This window comes from Pteropus vampyrus, unplaced genomic scaffold, assembly GCF_000151845.1.
Source record: "Pteropus vampyrus isolate Shadow unplaced genomic scaffold, Pvam_2.0 Scaffold419, whole genome shotgun sequence".
Classification (NCBI taxonomy): Eukaryota; Metazoa; Chordata; class Mammalia; order Chiroptera; family Pteropodidae; genus Pteropus; species Pteropus vampyrus.
The window spans coordinates 244,625-262,555 of NW_011889200.1; the positions used below are offsets into that span (position 1 = coordinate 244,625).

At 34.5% G+C, this 17,931-nt stretch overlaps 1 protein-coding gene across 2 annotated transcripts in view; it reads right to left on the bottom strand.

The window, feature by feature from the left end:
- PIH1D3 (PIH1 domain containing 3) overlaps window positions 1–6,847 on the bottom strand; it is a 40,605-nt gene extending 33,758 nt beyond the window's left edge. The window contains exons 1-2 of one of the 2 annotated variants that reach the window (XM_011380967.2): window positions 6,569–6,847; window positions 177–347 (exon numbers count right to left, since the gene is read on the bottom strand). In XM_011380967.2, the coding sequence (XP_011379269.1) occupies window positions 177–344 (168 nt within the window). In that variant the 5' untranslated portion in view covers window positions 345–347; window positions 6,569–6,847. Of the gene's footprint in view, window positions 1–176; window positions 348–5,972; window positions 6,060–6,568 lie in introns of those variants that run through there. The other variant, XM_011380968.2, reaches the window with a different exon arrangement.
- Window positions 6,848–17,931: the final 11,084 nt, after the last annotated feature.

Sequence of the window (17,931 nt, forward strand, 5' to 3'; positions counted from 1 at the left end):
TGTAATATGTTTGCTATAAATGTACTAAAGATTATACTCTCATCAGCCCTGCAACCTCCTGTGAATGTATTAGATGCCATAGCCCTGCTCTCACAGAAAGATTGGAACAAGTTGTTCAAATACAGTTTTACCGTGTGTTGTGAACAGAACTAATTCATCTGTAAGTATATAACCACCTGTCCGGACTCAAAATCATCCTCTTCCTTGGGATAAAGTAGCTCAGAGAGGGTTTGCAGAGTTGAAATCGAAGAAATAGTTTCAGTTTCCATATTTTCAGATTCCATATTTTCAGTTTCCATATTTTCAGTTTCTGTATTTTCAGATTCCATATTTTCCAATTCCATGTTCTGAGGAAGAAGATAATGAGAAAGAAGTATTTTAGTTTTTTTTTTTTATTTTAAGACATGAAGTTTATTATTATTATTGTCACATCTCCCTTCTTTCTCTTGGTCACTCCATTCATTATTGCTTATTCTTCCTTGAAAATCCTTGTAAACTCCTTCAAATATATGTATTTTTCTGACTCACAGGCCTGAGGCAGCAAGTGAACTCAAGTATTCAGCTTACCTTACTAAAACTTCTAAGCATTTATCGAGCACCTACTATAGGGGTTGTCAGGTTGTAGTGTGCTTAAGAATCACTTGGGAAGTCAGTTAAAACCACAGTTTCTTAGCCCTACCTCCAGAGAAAGTGGATTTCAGTGCCATATAGAATATACATCATTATTTGGAAACATACTTGTGTAGACTACCTTTTTTTCTATCTCATGTATGCTGTCTAGGCTGTATATTCCATTTAGTGAACTGAAAAGAATGTTTATTAGGAGGTATGACTCGAGGAACTTACTTTACACTTTTTCCTCAGGCAGGCCTGTACCTCTGCTTTATTTAAATTTTTAATCAACTGTAAATGGCAGTTAGCAGTATATTGCCATTTGAGAACTCTAAAGAGTTAGTTCATTGACTTTAATGAAAATTCACACAAAATAAAATATTTTCTGATTTAATAATACGATATGTCTATTACGAAAATTTTAGGAAATAATACATTGAAAGTATAAATAAGAAAATTACAACTACCTATAATCCTGTCAACTAAACATCAGTCTTTTAAATAATTTCTACAGTTATATTTGAAGTAGGAATTCAGGATCTTTAAAAATCTTGGAAGCATCAGACTTGAATGAATAACCTGAATAAACACACTACTGAATTAGGCCTATTGTTATTGATTTAGGCGTAAATATAATAGGAATCTTTTCTATACTTCTGCTGATATTTTAAAACATTATTTTATAAATTTAATTCACAGGAAACATTAGTGCTTTTACTAAATAACTCACAAAAAAATTTTCCATTGTGTCTATAGTAGGATTACAAAGGGATTCTCAAATCTGTACTGGTATAATCGCCTGACACAATCAATCTGCATGCAGATGAGGTTTTACAAACCTTGTTTTATTACATTGTACTATTATTCTGAGTTTCTTTTTTAAATAGAAAACTGATTTTAATGCTTATAGGAGATGTCAAAGATATGAAACAAGTGTTAGATTGTCCTGTACATCTAGCGTAGAGGCAGAATATATCATAGTGGTTAAGAGTAAGGGATCTGAAGTCATACTGCCTACATTTGTATCTATCATTTATTTCCTAGTTCTGTGACTTTTGGCACATCATTTAAACTTTCTATACCTCATTTTCCTCATATATTAAATGGGAATGATGATAGTGCTACCTTATAGAGTCGTTACAAGGATTAAGTAGCTTAATACAGGTAAAAGATCTTGCAACAGCGCCTGGCACATATTAAGCATTTAACATATGTTAGCTATTATTGGTACTTTAAAAATTTAATTTTGTTGGGCACAAATATTACTTCTCATAATGATGTCAGATAAATTAATAATAAAGTCATTACATTAGAAATTCATTAAATTGGGAAGGTGAAATAAGAGGTGATAAAACAATCTCCTTTCACAGTATGGTCTTGTAGTCTGCTATGGAGATGAATAATTGACACATACTAAATTAAAAAAAAAAAGAGTTTCCTGTTTATATTTTTAAAGTTCTAGTTGATTGTATGTTCATTAAATACATTAAATATTTACTTAATATTAAAAGCAAAAGGTTTGAAACATTTTCTACCTTTGACAATGAAAGAGGAAAATAGATCCAAATATCAGATACAATTATATAATTAGTATTTTGAGTTGAGATTGCACAAACAGTGAGACTTTAAAAAAAAAAACAAATATAGCAGAAATTGTTTTATTATTTCAGCATTACCTACCTTATAAAATTGTTGTGATAGCCATATTATGCAATGTAGGTGAAAGAGTTTGCTAAATTTGAAAAGCTATGTAAAAATATCATTATCATCTGGCACATAGTGACAGCACCCACAGATACTTAATTATGAGGCTTGTGAGAGCTCAGTGGTGGGCTGGTGAGAAGGGATTAAACTGGAACCAGTAGAGCTAACCCAGAAGAAGGCTAATTGGAATTCCCAAATGTAGTGTTTGAGGTAGCAATCAAAACCGCTATTCATGCATTCTCATCTGCTTGCCAGGGACATGGCAGTGGGAGTTTTGGGACATGAACAGAAAGAGGAGAAATGTTGAATAGTTGTAATTAGAGGGAGGCCTATTTAGGGTGAAGTCAGGCCCTTATCCATAAGTGGGGGTATAGGAGGCACGGTATGTTTCTTGAGGATTATAGGAGAATTGGCAACTAGATGGAGGATCAGAATAGGGCAGGGCTCAATATCACATCTGGAAAAGAGAAAATGAACAAGGCACTGTATCAGAGGCTCTGTCATATCACTTGGGCAGCCACAGTACAGGTTATAAAGGAAGCCTGTGATTTAGGGTGTATACTGGATACTGGATTTAGGGAAAGCAGATTAATTCTAAATCCCCACCAGCTGGGAAGGAGTTCTGGCCTGGTTCTCATTAGGTGAGAGGCTGGGCAGCATGGGCAGTAGGAAACTATACCTGTAGGCTAAACGTCTTCAGTTAACTGGAGTGGTCATACAGTCGGCAGTCAATGAATACTGAATAAAGCATGATTAAATTCATACGAATGCTATATTTTAAAGAAGTCACCTTGGAAGGTTACACACTGATGTAAATTATGCTATCAACGGTCAAAATATTTTGGAATTGCCTTCATATGTATCACCAAGAAAATAGGTATCATTATGGTATCACTCCATAATGATTACACATCAAATTTGTCTCCAAGCAAATTTCTAGATATATCTAGCCAGATCACATCTACTTTCAAAATATGTAGCTGTGCTACTTTGAGGATAGTCAAAAGAATATGCTACAGGCCTCAAGGCAATTCTAAAAGAATACTTTCAAAAGTAATTTGAGTGATAGTAACAGCATTAGAATAAGTGGCTAGCCTCCCAAAGTGACCACTTTGAAGGAGATTCCACTCCCTTGGAATATATATGTTTGAGTGTATTTGTTAAACAAATCTTTCACAATAATTTATAGTAACACTCTATATATCTGAACCATATTAGGAATTGGACTTTTCAAATTCCAAGTTACACTGGCATAAAATGGTATAGATGCATACTTAGCGAAATTGGAGTAGAAATATCATAATAAAATTGACACTTTAGCAAAAATAATTTTATCAAATCAACTCTTGTAATAATCTGTAAACACAAAATAATAAATCATGACAAGTTTGTTGATATTGTATTTTGAGAAACAAAAGAATCACGAATACTTTGTAAATAACTAAATAGTCCAAAGATTCAAAAAGGAAAAACAATAATGTGAATTTTTGGAAAAATATTCTAAGTCCAATAGAAATGAAGATTCTACTAGCTTTTTTAGAAATCTAATGAATTAAGAATAAATTACTAAAATTTATTTAAAGTATATTAAAGTTCATTTAACACAGATAACATTGGAAAAATTAGAATAAGATGCCTTTTATAAACTATGCAGTGTTATTTATTTTTAGGACTATCTATGATTTGTAAATTTGATATACATAAAGTTCATCTTGAGCCTGGTAATTAAGATCCTTTAGGATATAACTCCAACCTAATTTTCTGCCCTTTCCTATTATTTTCCTACATGTAATCTGCATTCTGTTAAAAACTGAATTGCTCATTAATGAACATACTCTATATTCATCTGCCTTTGTACCTTGGCATGTATTCTTCCTTTTTCAATATAGTGTAGTGATTAAAAAAAAAAAAAAGATTCTAGAGCCACAGTGCTTATGTTTGAATCTGGCGTTGCCACTTAAATAGGCCAAGAATAAATTTAAACTAAATTTAGAGAAGTCTAGGTTAAATTAATGAAAACTGAATTTTAGACTACTCAAAAAGTAATAATGTTTTATTAACTCAAGTATATATAGTAATCAAAATCAGAATAATAAAGAATCACCAAATTGTATCCTTCAGGAATGTGTTTAATAGTAAACCCATATCCCTTTGTATAATACTGTTTATAGCTAAATGATTTCAAAGTATTCAAAATTCATTTACTCTCTTAAATAAATTTGGCATTTCTTCTGCAATTTTATTTACACAATGCCTTATTTAGCAATACCTATATTAAAGTTCTTCTGAAAACACAAAAGTAAACATCATCTCTGCCTCTCTAAATTAAATTATAATACACTGGCTAATATTTTTTTTTCATTTTTGACCATTATAAACATCAGTGATTCCCTGCCTATTAAAAATAATTTATTTTAACTTTGTTTTTGCAATATCAAGAATGCTTTCTTTTTTTTTTTTTAAGGTCTCTTTCACTGCCATCAGAAGTACCAAGTCATAAAAAACTACTGATACTTAACATAGATTTTGTTACAAATTTAAAATATATTAAGTAGACAATGATTTTTGAAAGTACCTGGAATTTTTCATGAATCTAAAGGTCAAGAAATGAGCCTCTTTTAATTTAACATATCCTCTATTATTCTTTATTTTAGCCAAACATACTTGTCAATAATTTTTTCCTGTTTCTGTCTCATTCTCATTTCTAACTCTATCTAAAGGAGTTGAGATAACGAATTTTCCTTCAGCACATTGAAAATTTTCTCCAAGTCAACAAGCCTGTTTTCTTCATTTCTTTAGGAAATATTCTCTATTGTGAATCCTTGTCACAACAGGAAACTCTTAGAAGTGTCCCCTAACTGTCTGGTCAAACTCAGTTCTCTCCTCTCACTCGAATTTTATTTTGACAGTTTCTCATCTGATGACAGGTACAGTCCAACGACATATAATGCTTACTCTCCCAATCGGCCCTTGGTGAGTAGCAGGTTTGGTAGGTACAAGTAGTCTGTACGCCATGCTCCAGTCCACTAAGTGTGGTCTGACTGCTTCTCACTTCTCAAGGGATCTGATCAAGGTCTGTTGGAGCCCTCAGGCAACAGCGTTCACGTTCCCGCACACAGGACATTGTCCACGTAGCAAGTGGCACAGGCTAATTTTTTTCAGTCTGAACAGCATTATACCCCCCTAAAAAATATATCCCAACCAAGGCATGCTGGTCTAGAATAAATCATGCTGGTCTAGAATAAATCATACATGTAAAACAGAAGGTACAGTAGTTGCTCCAACTTGGAGCATCCGGATCTACCTATAAGAGAACGTAGTTTTCAATCTCAAATTAGTATTAAACCATAAATGTGTGTCAGATCGGAGTGAAAGGTATTGGGAAGCCTTCACTTGTTCATTTTGGCCTTCTGACATTCTATCAGCATCCATCCCTTGTATGGTAAAACTGCCGCATCTCTCATTCACATCCTGATAGACTGAGTTTTGTTAAAGTGTCTAAGGCAGGAGAATTTAGGGTCTATTCCATGGGCAACTTGTGGCTTTTGGGGGGTATTTCACAGAGTTTTAAGTATCTAGAGTTCTCCCTACTTTCTCTGATAGCTACGGGATCTGAGGATCTCGTCTTTCCCCCTCCTAGGGTTTGGGTTCCTCACCTGGGTGAGTTTTCAGGTCGCCGGCTAGGCTTGGAAAGTAGACCGCGGAGAGCTGGGCGACTCTCTGTTGCCTTGGTAACAACATTGTTTGCCCCCCTCCCACCCACCACCTCGGGTTCCCGCTTGAGTTTCCTGGCCAATCATAGAAGAGTCTCCTTTGAAACAACGCCAGAATCAACCAATCCAAGCGTGTGCCAGTAGGGGTCAATGTCTGACCTTTCCAGTTAACCAGATCCACACTATTTAAGCCTCCGTCTGGTTAGCGTCATTCCAGCGGTAACCTGTCCACAGTGGAGGCCGTTTCTTTCTGGCCCGAGTAGGTCCCAGGCTGTCTTTCTGGTCACTACCCATTTACTTTGGGGCTCCGATAGCCATTGGCAGCGGCGGCAGCCACCAAGGTAAGGTTTGCGGGGTTTTCGTTTGTCCGGGTCATTAGCAGGCTTGCTCTTCATTACACTTTTCCCGCACGTGAATTCCAGATCAGACGACTGCAGAGCAGCGGGGACGGAAGGGTATGCTTGGTAGCCCCGGGTGAGAGGTTTTGCTGTCCCCCAACACGCGCTCCCCACGCCCCCTCCCCGCTCCGCGACAGAGACCTGTGTTGTGGTTCAGTCCTGGTTCAGCATCTGTGTGTGTAGAAGGGGATCGCGCTTCTTTTCCGCTGCTGTATGCAAGTCTGGGTCCGGAGCCACAAGGGGAGCACGCAGCCCTTCGTCGGCCACGTGGGTCCTACTAGGCACCGGCTGGAGCTACGCGTCGCTCTCTTTCCCGGGGACATCGCGGGACTGGTGCCGGCTTTTCCCGCCTTAGAATGGAGAAATGCAGGTGCGCCGCGGGCTTGCTACTGCGTGGCAATCTGAGTGTCTTCACTTAGAGGTACAGTGTGAGCCTACTTTCCCATGGATTCCGCGGTTTGGAAAACAAAGGGGGAATGTGAGAGGGCTTAATAAATATCTGTAGTCGGAACTGATTAGCTGTGTTCCGCAGTGGGACCCTCATTCATTATTTGAATGTTGTAAGCAAGGAGAGAAAAATAGTTTTAATGAATGGTTACTGTTGGTTATCCAGGGTTTGGAATTTGATTATAAATTAACCAAACTGCTTTCCTTCTTTCTGCTATCATGTATTTTTCTAACTTTCATACCATCTGGCTTAGGGGATAATGAAGCTTGAGTAATTTGTCTCTTCTACTTGTTATTACCACGGTGAACAAAAAATGGAGGTAGGTAGAATAGTTAAGTTTCTGGCTAAAGTTAAGTTATTGTTGGTTTTTGTTTGTTTGTTTGTTTGTTTGTTTGTTTTTTACCAAATTACCTAATACCCCTTATTATTTAGATTATCGGAGTTTAAGTGTCTTAAATTTTATTTTTCTAGATACTTGTGGAGCTTAAGTAATATATGCTATGCTGTCTCCTTGATTGTTTTTGTTGTTGTTGTTGTTTCTATTTGGCCTCATTTTGCAATATTCTAAGTCCATAATTCCTAGCTCATGCTTTTCAGACCTTTTGGCTGTGACTCACAGTAAGAAATAAATTTAATACTGTGACACAGTACATACATACAGATATATAACATAACTGTTTTTGCAGAGCAGGTACTTAATACATGCGGTATACTCTTATACTTTCCATTATATATATATTTTTAAAATGTAGACCACAGCTCACTAATGAATTGTCATTCACAGTATGAAAAACGCTGGCCTTAGACCTTTGATTTTCGAACTTGTGTGTGTTTAGAAATCACTTAGGACATTTGTTACAAGTTCAGATTTCCTTGGCTCACTCCAGGAACTGGTTCTGTGGGTCCATGGTGGGACCCCAGAAGGTGGTTCATATAGCATATATGAAGTGCTTGATACAGTGTCAGATGCATGAGTATTCAATAAATAATAGTTTTCTTCTTGGGAAACAAATACTTTTTATCTTTAAGGATATAACTACCTCTTTAAGGTTTGGCATGCCCCTGGTAAGATGGAATCCAATGCTAAGTGCTCTATTCCCCAGGGTTGAGGAGGTAGGAAAGTAGGGGATGGGTCCTGGATCAGAGATAAATCTTGGAACACTTGAATTCCTTGGAAGATTTCATGAGTACAGAAACTTAGGGCTTGAGGATCAGAAAGATTAGAGAGGTTCAGTGACTTGCCTGGGGTCATGTTGTCAGTGAGTGCATTCCAGAGATAGAACTCACTTGCTTAAAGTCTAATATTCTTGTCCATTCTGCCTAAAAACTGGTCAGATCTAGGGGCAGAAGTTGAAGCAGGAAGAGAGCTTCCCTGCCCTGCCTATTCCAGAGTTAAAGGCAAAAGATTTCCTGGCCTTTGTCTACTAGTTTAGCTTTAGGTAATGAAACCTGAGAGAGCTAAAAGAAAAAATATACCTAGAAGTTGTTGTGGGTTATAGCTATGAAAAAGGGATATAGTTTAGTTAATTATTTTATAATACATAAACTGTTTTAAAACATTATTTAAATAATTTATTAAACCAGCATTAAAGAAATTAGAGATGAACAAGTTCCTTCAATTCTACTACCAAAATATAACTGATATTTCTCTTCCCCTCCAATATTATCGATATGTATCCATATTTTTAAATAATCTTAATTTTTGTTTATACAATTTTTAAAATTTAGTACTATACTAGGAATTTTCCTGTTGCTGATGGTCTTCATATTTTTCATTAAGAGCAGCCTCATATTTCATAGACTAAGATGGCCATAATTTAGTTAGCCTAACTAAACCACCAACAGGATTTATCTTCAGTCTTGGCTATTTAAAACCATTTATATAACTTTTATCTTTTGTGACACTCAAGAGGAATCCTAACAGGAAGGCCATGGATGTGGACGTGAACTGTGAGTTTTTGTCCCCATCCCCAGATATATTGATTTGCCCATCCAGGTTTCTATGTGCTAGAGCAGCAGTGATCAACCACGATATTCATTATACATATGAGAGTTAGGTTGAATGTATTTTTTTTAACTAATAAGGATAAAGATTTTCAAAACGATTTCCTTTAAAAATATATGAATCATAGCAGATTCAAGTGCCATAATAGCACACATGCTGATTAGCTTTCTTTATGAATACCTTTTCCAAAGATTATGAGTGTGTATTCATTTGTAATTTAAAAAAAATTATAAAGGAGCCAACTAAGTTGACTTGGAGAATAAAAGGTATAATTGGCCTATATTAGCACATCTCCCTTTTCAAAGCACACATATTATCTTATTTTCTATCATATACTTAACTAGTCCCTCTTTTTAATATTATAGAATATTTCAAACAGAAAAGTACAGTGAACTGTAATATACCATCATCCATTTACACCAAAGATTTAAAAATTGTTAACATTTTTCCATATTTTCTTTAGACATTGTTTTTTAAAGAACTAAAACATTATTGCTACCTCTTTTTACCCCTTCCCGATCTCTTTTCCTTCCCATCTCAGAGATAATTGTTCTTCTAAAGTTGTTATATATTTTTCCATCTATGTTTTAAGTACACTCGAATGTAGATAGCCATAAATTGTTTATAATATATCGTTTTGTATGTTCTTTAACATTTACATAAATGGTATACCATACTAACTCTCCTGAAACTTTTTTGAGTCAATATTGTTTTTGAGATTTATCCTTATTGATAAATGTAATAAAGTTAGTTATATATTTGGTGTGAAGCATTCCATCATATAACTCTGCCACTTAATTTTTTCCAGCTCTATTGAGATAGGTTGACATAACATCGTGTAAGTTTAAGGTGTACTTTGCAATGATTTAATACATGTACGCATTGTGAAATGATTACCACAATAAAGTTAGTTAACCTATTCATCACATCTTTTTTTTGTGGTGTGAACATTTAAGGTCTGCTCACTTAGCAACGTTCAAATATATAATACAGTATTGTTAACTATAGTACATTAGATTCCCCAAAACTTTTCTTATTTACCTTATATTATTTTAATATTATATAATTATATTATTAGAAAGTCAGCTATTAATGATATATTATTAATAATAGTTATTGTTTAATAATGGTTTATTATGTGCCAGATACTATACTAAATTTATCTCATTTAATTCTCACCCCAAAGAGATGTTTGTACTCTTTGACCAATATCTCTCTATTCATCCAGCCCCTGGCAGCCACCATGCTACTCTGTATCTGTGAATTAGGCTTTTTTAGATTCCATATGTAAAGGAGAACATACAGTTATTTGTCTTTCTCTGACTTAATTTCACTTCATAATGTCCTCAAGATCCATCCATGTTGTTATAAATGACAGATTTTCCTTCATTTTCAAGCCTGAATAATATTGCACTATATATATGTGCCACATTTTCTTTATCCTTTCTTCTGTTGATTGACACTTAGATTGTTTCCATGTCTTGGCAATTGTGAATAATGCTGCAGTAAATATGGAGTATAGATATTTCTTTGGGTTAGTGATTTCATTTCTCATAGGTAAATACCCAGAAGTGGGATTACTGGATCATATGGTAGTTATATTTTTAATTTTTTTAAGGAACCTCCATACTGTTTACATAGTGGCTCTACCTATTTGCATTCTTACCTATGGTGCACAAGGGTTCCCTTTTCTCTACATCCTCGCCAACAGTTGTTATTTCTTGTCTTTTGGATAATAGCCATTCTAAGATAGTATCACACTGTGGTTTTGATTTGCATTTCTCTGATGATTAGTGATATTGGACATTTTTTTGTGTACCTCTTGGCCTTTCATATATCTTCTTTATGTCTATTCAGGTCCTCTGTCCATTTTTAAATTAGATCGTTTCTTTGCTATTGAGTTATATGAGTTCTTTGTGTACTTTGGATATTAACCCCCTATTGGATATATGGTTTGCAGATATTTTCTACCACTTTGTAGGTCGTCTTTTCATTTTGTTGATAGTTTCCTTTGCTTCGCAGAATCTTTTTAGTTTGATGTAGTCTCACTTTTTTTTATTTTTATTTTATTGCTTTTGCATTTGGAGTCATACGCCAAAAAAACATTGCCCATACCAATATCTTGCAATGTTTTAAAAGCAGTGTGTGCTTATATAACGTTTTTTGTGAATACTGTGCTTCAGATTTCTCCAATTGTTTGTTTCTTTCTTTGCTCTACTTCTCCAATATTTGGGGGAGGATTCTTTTAAAGATGGGTTTGCCTTTGAGGCTATCTTTTCTATTTGATTGCTCATCTTCCTTTGTTTTATTGACTAGTTCTCTCTAATGTTTTCATGTCTTCTCTCCTCTCCCCATAACCCTATTCTCTAATCTCCTGCCCTCTTGAGTCCCTCTTCAACCATTCCACATAACCGTGCCTTCTCTTTGGGTCTCTATGCCCTCCACACCCACTGTCTCTTGAGTCCCCCTTGCTCCACACTATACTCTGCCCTCTCTTGGATCCTTCTCAGCTTCTCCAAGATTCTCCCTCTTTTTTTTTCCATTTTATATTCCCATCAGCAATGCATGAGGATTCCTATTTCTCCATATCTTTACCAACACTTGTTATTTTCTGTTTTTATAATTTAAAAAAGTTTAAATTTATTTTATTTTTAATTACAATTGATATTCAATATTATATTAGATTTAGGTGTACAGTATAGTGGTTTGACCTTTATATAACTTATGAAGTGATTCCACCATAAGGCTAGTACCCACTTGGCACCATATATAATTATTATAATATTATTGACTGTATTCCTTTTGCTGTACATTACATCACCGTGACTATTTTATAACTACCAATTTGTACTTCTTAATCCCTTCATTCTTTTCAGTCAACACTCCTCTCATCTGGCAACCATCAGTTTGTTTTCTGTATCTATGAGAGTTTCTCTCTCTTGAGTCCTACCCACCTTCCCCTTTGGTCCCACTCCTGGTCTTTCCTTTTCCAATTTTGTGACTGCTAAAGGCATTTACTGAGAATGAAACCTGTATCATGGCACTTTACAGTCTTCTGTAGTGTTATGCTTCTAATATTTAGAAAGTTGGTCTTAATTTTGAGATTTTAAAAAATGTTCTAACCTTCAAAACAAGATTCTGACCTTAAGGCTCTGACATGTTATAGTATGAAGGGGGAGAAAAGCACTTAATGTGAAAGGTAATCAGTAAATTGTACTGTTTAAGATGTTTAATATGAACTCAAATTAATGCACCACTTTTCAATAGCCCAATATTTTATTTCGGTGTAAAATAAAATAATCAACATTAGAAGTTTGATCCCTTACTATTTCTTTTAAAATGGCTGTGCTAATTTCACCTCTTCCCGTCCACATCTCTCTGGAGACTCAAACATTTAGAATAAAACATTAGTAATTCAGTTTCAATTTCCACAGCTAGCATATGTAACTGTCAGTGTAAATAAGGACCCTATTTTACTTTGAGGCTTTTTTTTTTTTTTTACTTTCTTCTTTAGTACTGTTTCTGGAAGGCTTTCTTGGTGGAACAAGGGATTTCTTTGGTGAATTTGTATTTTTCCTTTGCTTCTCTGCCTTTTTCCTTAGTTAGATAATTAATGTTATGTTAAAGAACTATATATATTATCAGAAGTTGCTATTTATCAGAATGGTTTTATAACATGACTAATCACATTATGTGAATTTTCAGGCCAGATCATTTAGTCATGATGTTCTTGAGGAGGTGAAGTGAATTCGTGGAACTCGATGGTTGTTAAGTAACTAGGCAATCTAGGGAGATTGTTGCCTTCAAGGAAGAATAGTCTATTTGCTTCCAAAAAGGCGGGGAAAATTTAATAAATTATATGACCGAGCTTCTATGCTAGTCACAACTTGACAGTCATTTCTCAAAGTAATATAGGGGAATACTAACATGAGTGATCCCCTCCAAATCATTTATACTTTGCGAGACAGAAGCCCCTAAACATTTATGACGAAATGGCTTATAATAGGTACCCTGGCTTGAACTACCTTTTGAGATACAGATTCATCTTCCTAACAATGTACTGCTTAAGCAAGTATTAAAATGGAAGTATTGTGTCCATTTCCTTCACCTACTAGTTGCCTGACCTTGAGAAAGTTATTCTCATCTCAGCCTCAGTTTTTTCAACTATAGGATGGAGATCAAAATACCTTTTAGATTTGTTGAAGGTAAATAAGAGGTTTCAGATTCGGTAAGTGCTATCTTTTATCTTTCCCCCTTTATATTATGTGAGAGATTCAATAACTTAAATGGTAAAATGGTATGTCCTAAAGTGACCTAATAATATTTATTGATTCTAGGTCAGATTTCCTACTATCCAGAACACTCCTAGGATTAATAAATGATGATAGGTAGTACACAGATAAGATAATTTGCATGTTGATAAATGAAGTGGATATATAGTAATTATTTTGAATTGTAATTTGAAATCCAATTTATGTTCACTCTCTGGGCCACCTAAGAGAGTGATCCATGATTTGTTGATCTCTCACTGACAGCAAGGAGAGCCCCAGCATTATATTTCAGAAAGCTTTCATATAGCATTTTACATTAAATTAAATTAGTTAAGGTGGTATATGCGAAGGGCCCTTTGTAAACTTATTGAAAAAATATTTTAGTTACTCAATTGATCTCTCAGCATTTCAGATGTGAGGAAACTGGGGCTCCAATGCATTTGAATGACTAGCACAGTCTGATTGGCAGTAGCACTCATTATATTGTTTTTCTTCCTACCCAGTTGTTTAGTTAATTCAGCAAGCTCCATTTAGATCGGGCTACCAGTCAGGGAACATCTATCTGTCCATTTCCAGGAGCCTTTTCAGTGAGCTCTGATAATTTCTTTGGGTCTAGTGTGTTTTCTGCAAAAGCCTTTTACCATTTAGTATTTCTTTCTTTGAACATGTGTGTTTGCACAAAGGCATCCAAGATAGAACTGTAAGCTGGGGCCAACATAAAAAGCAGTAGTGTTGTCAATGTTAAGCTCCCATAGTTAGGCAGTGTGAGTAAAGAGAGATCACTTAGAAGAGAAACAGAGTTTGGCTATAGAAACTCAACAGTGACAGAGACAGATATTCCTACTCATAGCCACATATAGGGAGTACAGGCTTGTTTTCCTTTTTTTAATAAAGCAGTGATATATATATATAGGAAAGTTAAAGTGTGCTTAGGCCCTGTTTGTTGAAGAGGGTAAGGAATACTGATTAATTTCAGGCTTTGTTAGAAAAACATGTCTGTATGTTAAAAGAAAGAATTCAAGAGAAACTCATTTGAATTAATATAATTAGAACATGTAACTTTCAAGGAAAACTAAAGGGGGTAGAGTAAATTCCATCAATCTAAATATGCAGAAGAGGATAAAAGATACAACATGACAAATGAAAAGTACAATAAGATGGAAGAAATAAGTCCTATTGTATCAGAGGCCACTATAAATGTAAATAAATTAAACTCATTAAGTGAGTCTTAGATTGGAGTAAAAATTTTCCACTTTGCTATTTACAAAAACCATGCTTAAAATGACTCGGAGAGGTTAAAAACAAAGGGATAGAAAACAATATACTAGGCAAATACTAACCAAAATGAAAATGGTGAAGCAACATTAATGTCAGACAAAATATGATTTTAGTAATAAACAGACATTTCACACTGATGAAAGGAAGGAAATCTACCAAGAGACTATCAACCATGAATCTATGCCCCTAACAACATAGTCTTGGAATATATAAAGCCCAAAGCAATGGGGATTATAAAGAGAAATTGACAATCCCTGATTGTAATGAAAGACTTTTTAAACACTTTTGTTAGAAATGGTTAAGGAAAATAGATTTAAAAATTTAAAAAAAGGATAAGGATATGAAAGATTTAAGATTTACATGCTAAGCGAAATAAACCAGACAGAAAAAGTTGAAAATCACATGATATCACTTATATGTGGGATATAAACCTAAAAGCAACAAATGAGCAAGACAAACAGACAGAGACTCATGGACATGGAATATAGACTAGTGGTTACCAGAGGTCTATAGACTAGTAGTTACTAATGGGTTGGGGAAGGAGTGGGGAAGCAGATGGGTAAAGGGGGTCAAATATAGGATTTAGGGCGAGGGTGAAGTGAGTAAAGGGGATCAAATATATTGTAGTTGAAGGAAACTGGACTTTGGGTGGTAAACACACAATAGAATATACAGATGTTGAATGTTAATGTACACCTGAAAATTATATAATTGTATTAACCAATGTTACCTCAATAAACTTAATAAAAAAGTGAAAGAAATTAAACAAGAACAACAAAAAAAAATTTAAGATTTAAATGAAATGGAAGAGAGAGCATCTTTAATTTCAATTTTTTAGTGATAAAAATGCATTTTTTAAAATTTCTCAAATTTTTATGGTAGAAAAAGTTTAAAGGTTCATGCCATTTTAACAGGGAGATTCTTAAGTTACTTCTAAAAGGATAGGAAGTCCACAATGCAAAGGCACAGGAAAAAAATTCCATCTTTTGATGGCTACCAGAATTTCCTTTGGCCTACTTATATTGATGACAATACCTAAATCTGAGTGTCCATTTCTGTTATAGCATCAATCCATGGTCTGACAACAATGAGTTTTTCTGTCAACATTTATAATATTACCATATAAAATATATCTTATACAATATATATATGATATAACATATAATAATATACAGTTATAAAATAATTTGTAATAACATCATAACCTCCGGATAGTGGTACCCTTGGGAATATAAGACTAAATGCAGCAAGTACTCATATTCTGCTCAGACTGCTTCCCTTTCTATGCCTTCCAGGACTGAGTTATTACACTTGAAATCACCATTTCAGCTTACATTTTACAAGTTTTAAGACGTTTATATGGCTTAAAAACAAGTATGTCATAACTAACACATTCAGATAAATGTTGCCCTTCAGTTATCCTTGAGAAGGTGTTAACTTATATCCATGACACCAACACTACTCAAGATACTCTGTTACATCAATTTTAAGTAGTACAGTTTTTCATATTTTAATATCTCTAAAGTCAAAATGAGTCTTAACAGTTGATGATATCTTACAGCCCCTTTTGGCCAGGTGACAGTTGTGACATCATAGTTGTTCTTGCACATGTAACATCATAGTATCTGGAATCGAAACTTGTGTAAAACTTTGTTGAAATTCCCTGAGACAATAGGGGATCACCTTTAATTCTTAGAAACCAGTGATTGTGGGGAGGGGATGGAAGAGATGATTAATCAGATTAAGTTATTGATTATGCTGAAGTGGGAGACAAAAGGAGGCTAGTCTACACATTCGTAAAACTGGCTTGAAAGCATGGTTAAAATGGCTTTTAGTTCTATGAGTTCTTTTAAGAAATACTACACCAATAGTGCTCTTGGTGGCAAAGAAAATGTCAAGAAATTTGAATTTAAAATTGGATTTGGAATATTTTTATTAATGTATGCATGTTTGATTAAAATCTATGTCTATATTGAAAAGAGCTCCTCCAAAAAGTATAAAAATTAAATGATAAGAAAGAATTGTGACAGGTTTTTTTTTCCCCTCTTACTGGTGCATTAAAGTGATGGGCTTTTAGATGAAATATTTTTTGAAACTGATTTCTAGATTTGCCTTTCAAATCTATTATGTAAAAACTGATCTTTAGTCACCTCCCATTGTATAAGTCTTGATTGGGATAGAATTATAAATACACAATGATTTTCCCTTAACATTTTAAAGACATTATTCTGTCTAACATTTATTGTTGCTAATGAACAGCCTGCTGTCATCCTGGTTGTTATTCCTTATTAGGTAATTTTGTTTTTTTCTCTCTAGTAATTTTCAGATTTTTTCTCTACACTTAATATTCTAGGGTTCGATATATTATATATAAAGGATATGTGTGTGTGTTGCCTGCTTGTACTTGGTGGCTTTTTTAATCTGAGGAATATTTTTTCTTTAGTTCTAGATAACTCCTTAATTAAGTCTTTAAATATTATCTCTGCCACTTTATTTTCTCCTTCAGACATTTATTCTGGATATATATCGAAGCTTCTCTTTTGTTTTCTTCTTATCTCTTAAGTTCTCTCTTCTTTCCTATCACTTTATCTGCCCTGTGTTCTGGCAGATTTCTTCTGTTGTCTCCCAATTTACTGGTTTGTTTTTTTTTTCTCTTCAGTTGTGTCTAATCTATTTAAATCTATCTCTTAAGCCTTTTTATTTCTAATACTGATATCCATTTCTTGGATTTCTGCTTGGTTCTTTTTCACATTCACTTACTTGTTTTATGGATGTTATTTCTTTTTGAGCTCTTTGAATATATTAAACATGCAGTTTAATGTGCTATTCATATTGCTCTATTATCTTTAACTCTTTAAATGAGAATTCTTTTTTGGGGGGAGCGGGGGAGTTGTCTATAGACTACTTCCTTATATGTTTTGTAATTCTTGCCTATGAGTTAATCTTCTGGGTTTTTTTTTACACAAGTGACCTATGAAGTGGATGTGCCACTGTTGAGTGGTGTCGTGGGCAACCTGTCTGGGCCCTGAAGGTTTCATCATCTCCTAACCAGTTTTTACGTTAACAGTTTAGCTTGAAGTTTTGACTCCACAAAGGTAAATTGAATTTGAGCTATCTATGCATATCTCCTATATCAGCTTGGGGTTCCTGCATGCTTCCATTGTTTTTTCCATTCTCCTGTAGATATTTCCAAGATTTAAGCTTCACTAGGTCTCTGTTGATTGAGAAACCTCTGGCTTAACCCTGTGACCTCAAATCGTACCCACAACCCAGCATATTGCCATCTGCTAAGGCACATATCTCATTCGAGTCACCCCTTTGGACTAAACAGCTTCAGCTTCTGCTCATTGATATAAATTCCCACCCTGTCTGGCACCTGAAAATTACCTTCTTTCATCAAAAACTCTGTTTTGTATTTTCAAAAGAAAAATTTTTGTTAAGTGCTTTTTAACCGATATTTGTAGGAGTTTGGAGTACGAGAGGGTGATTCCAGTGTGGCTTG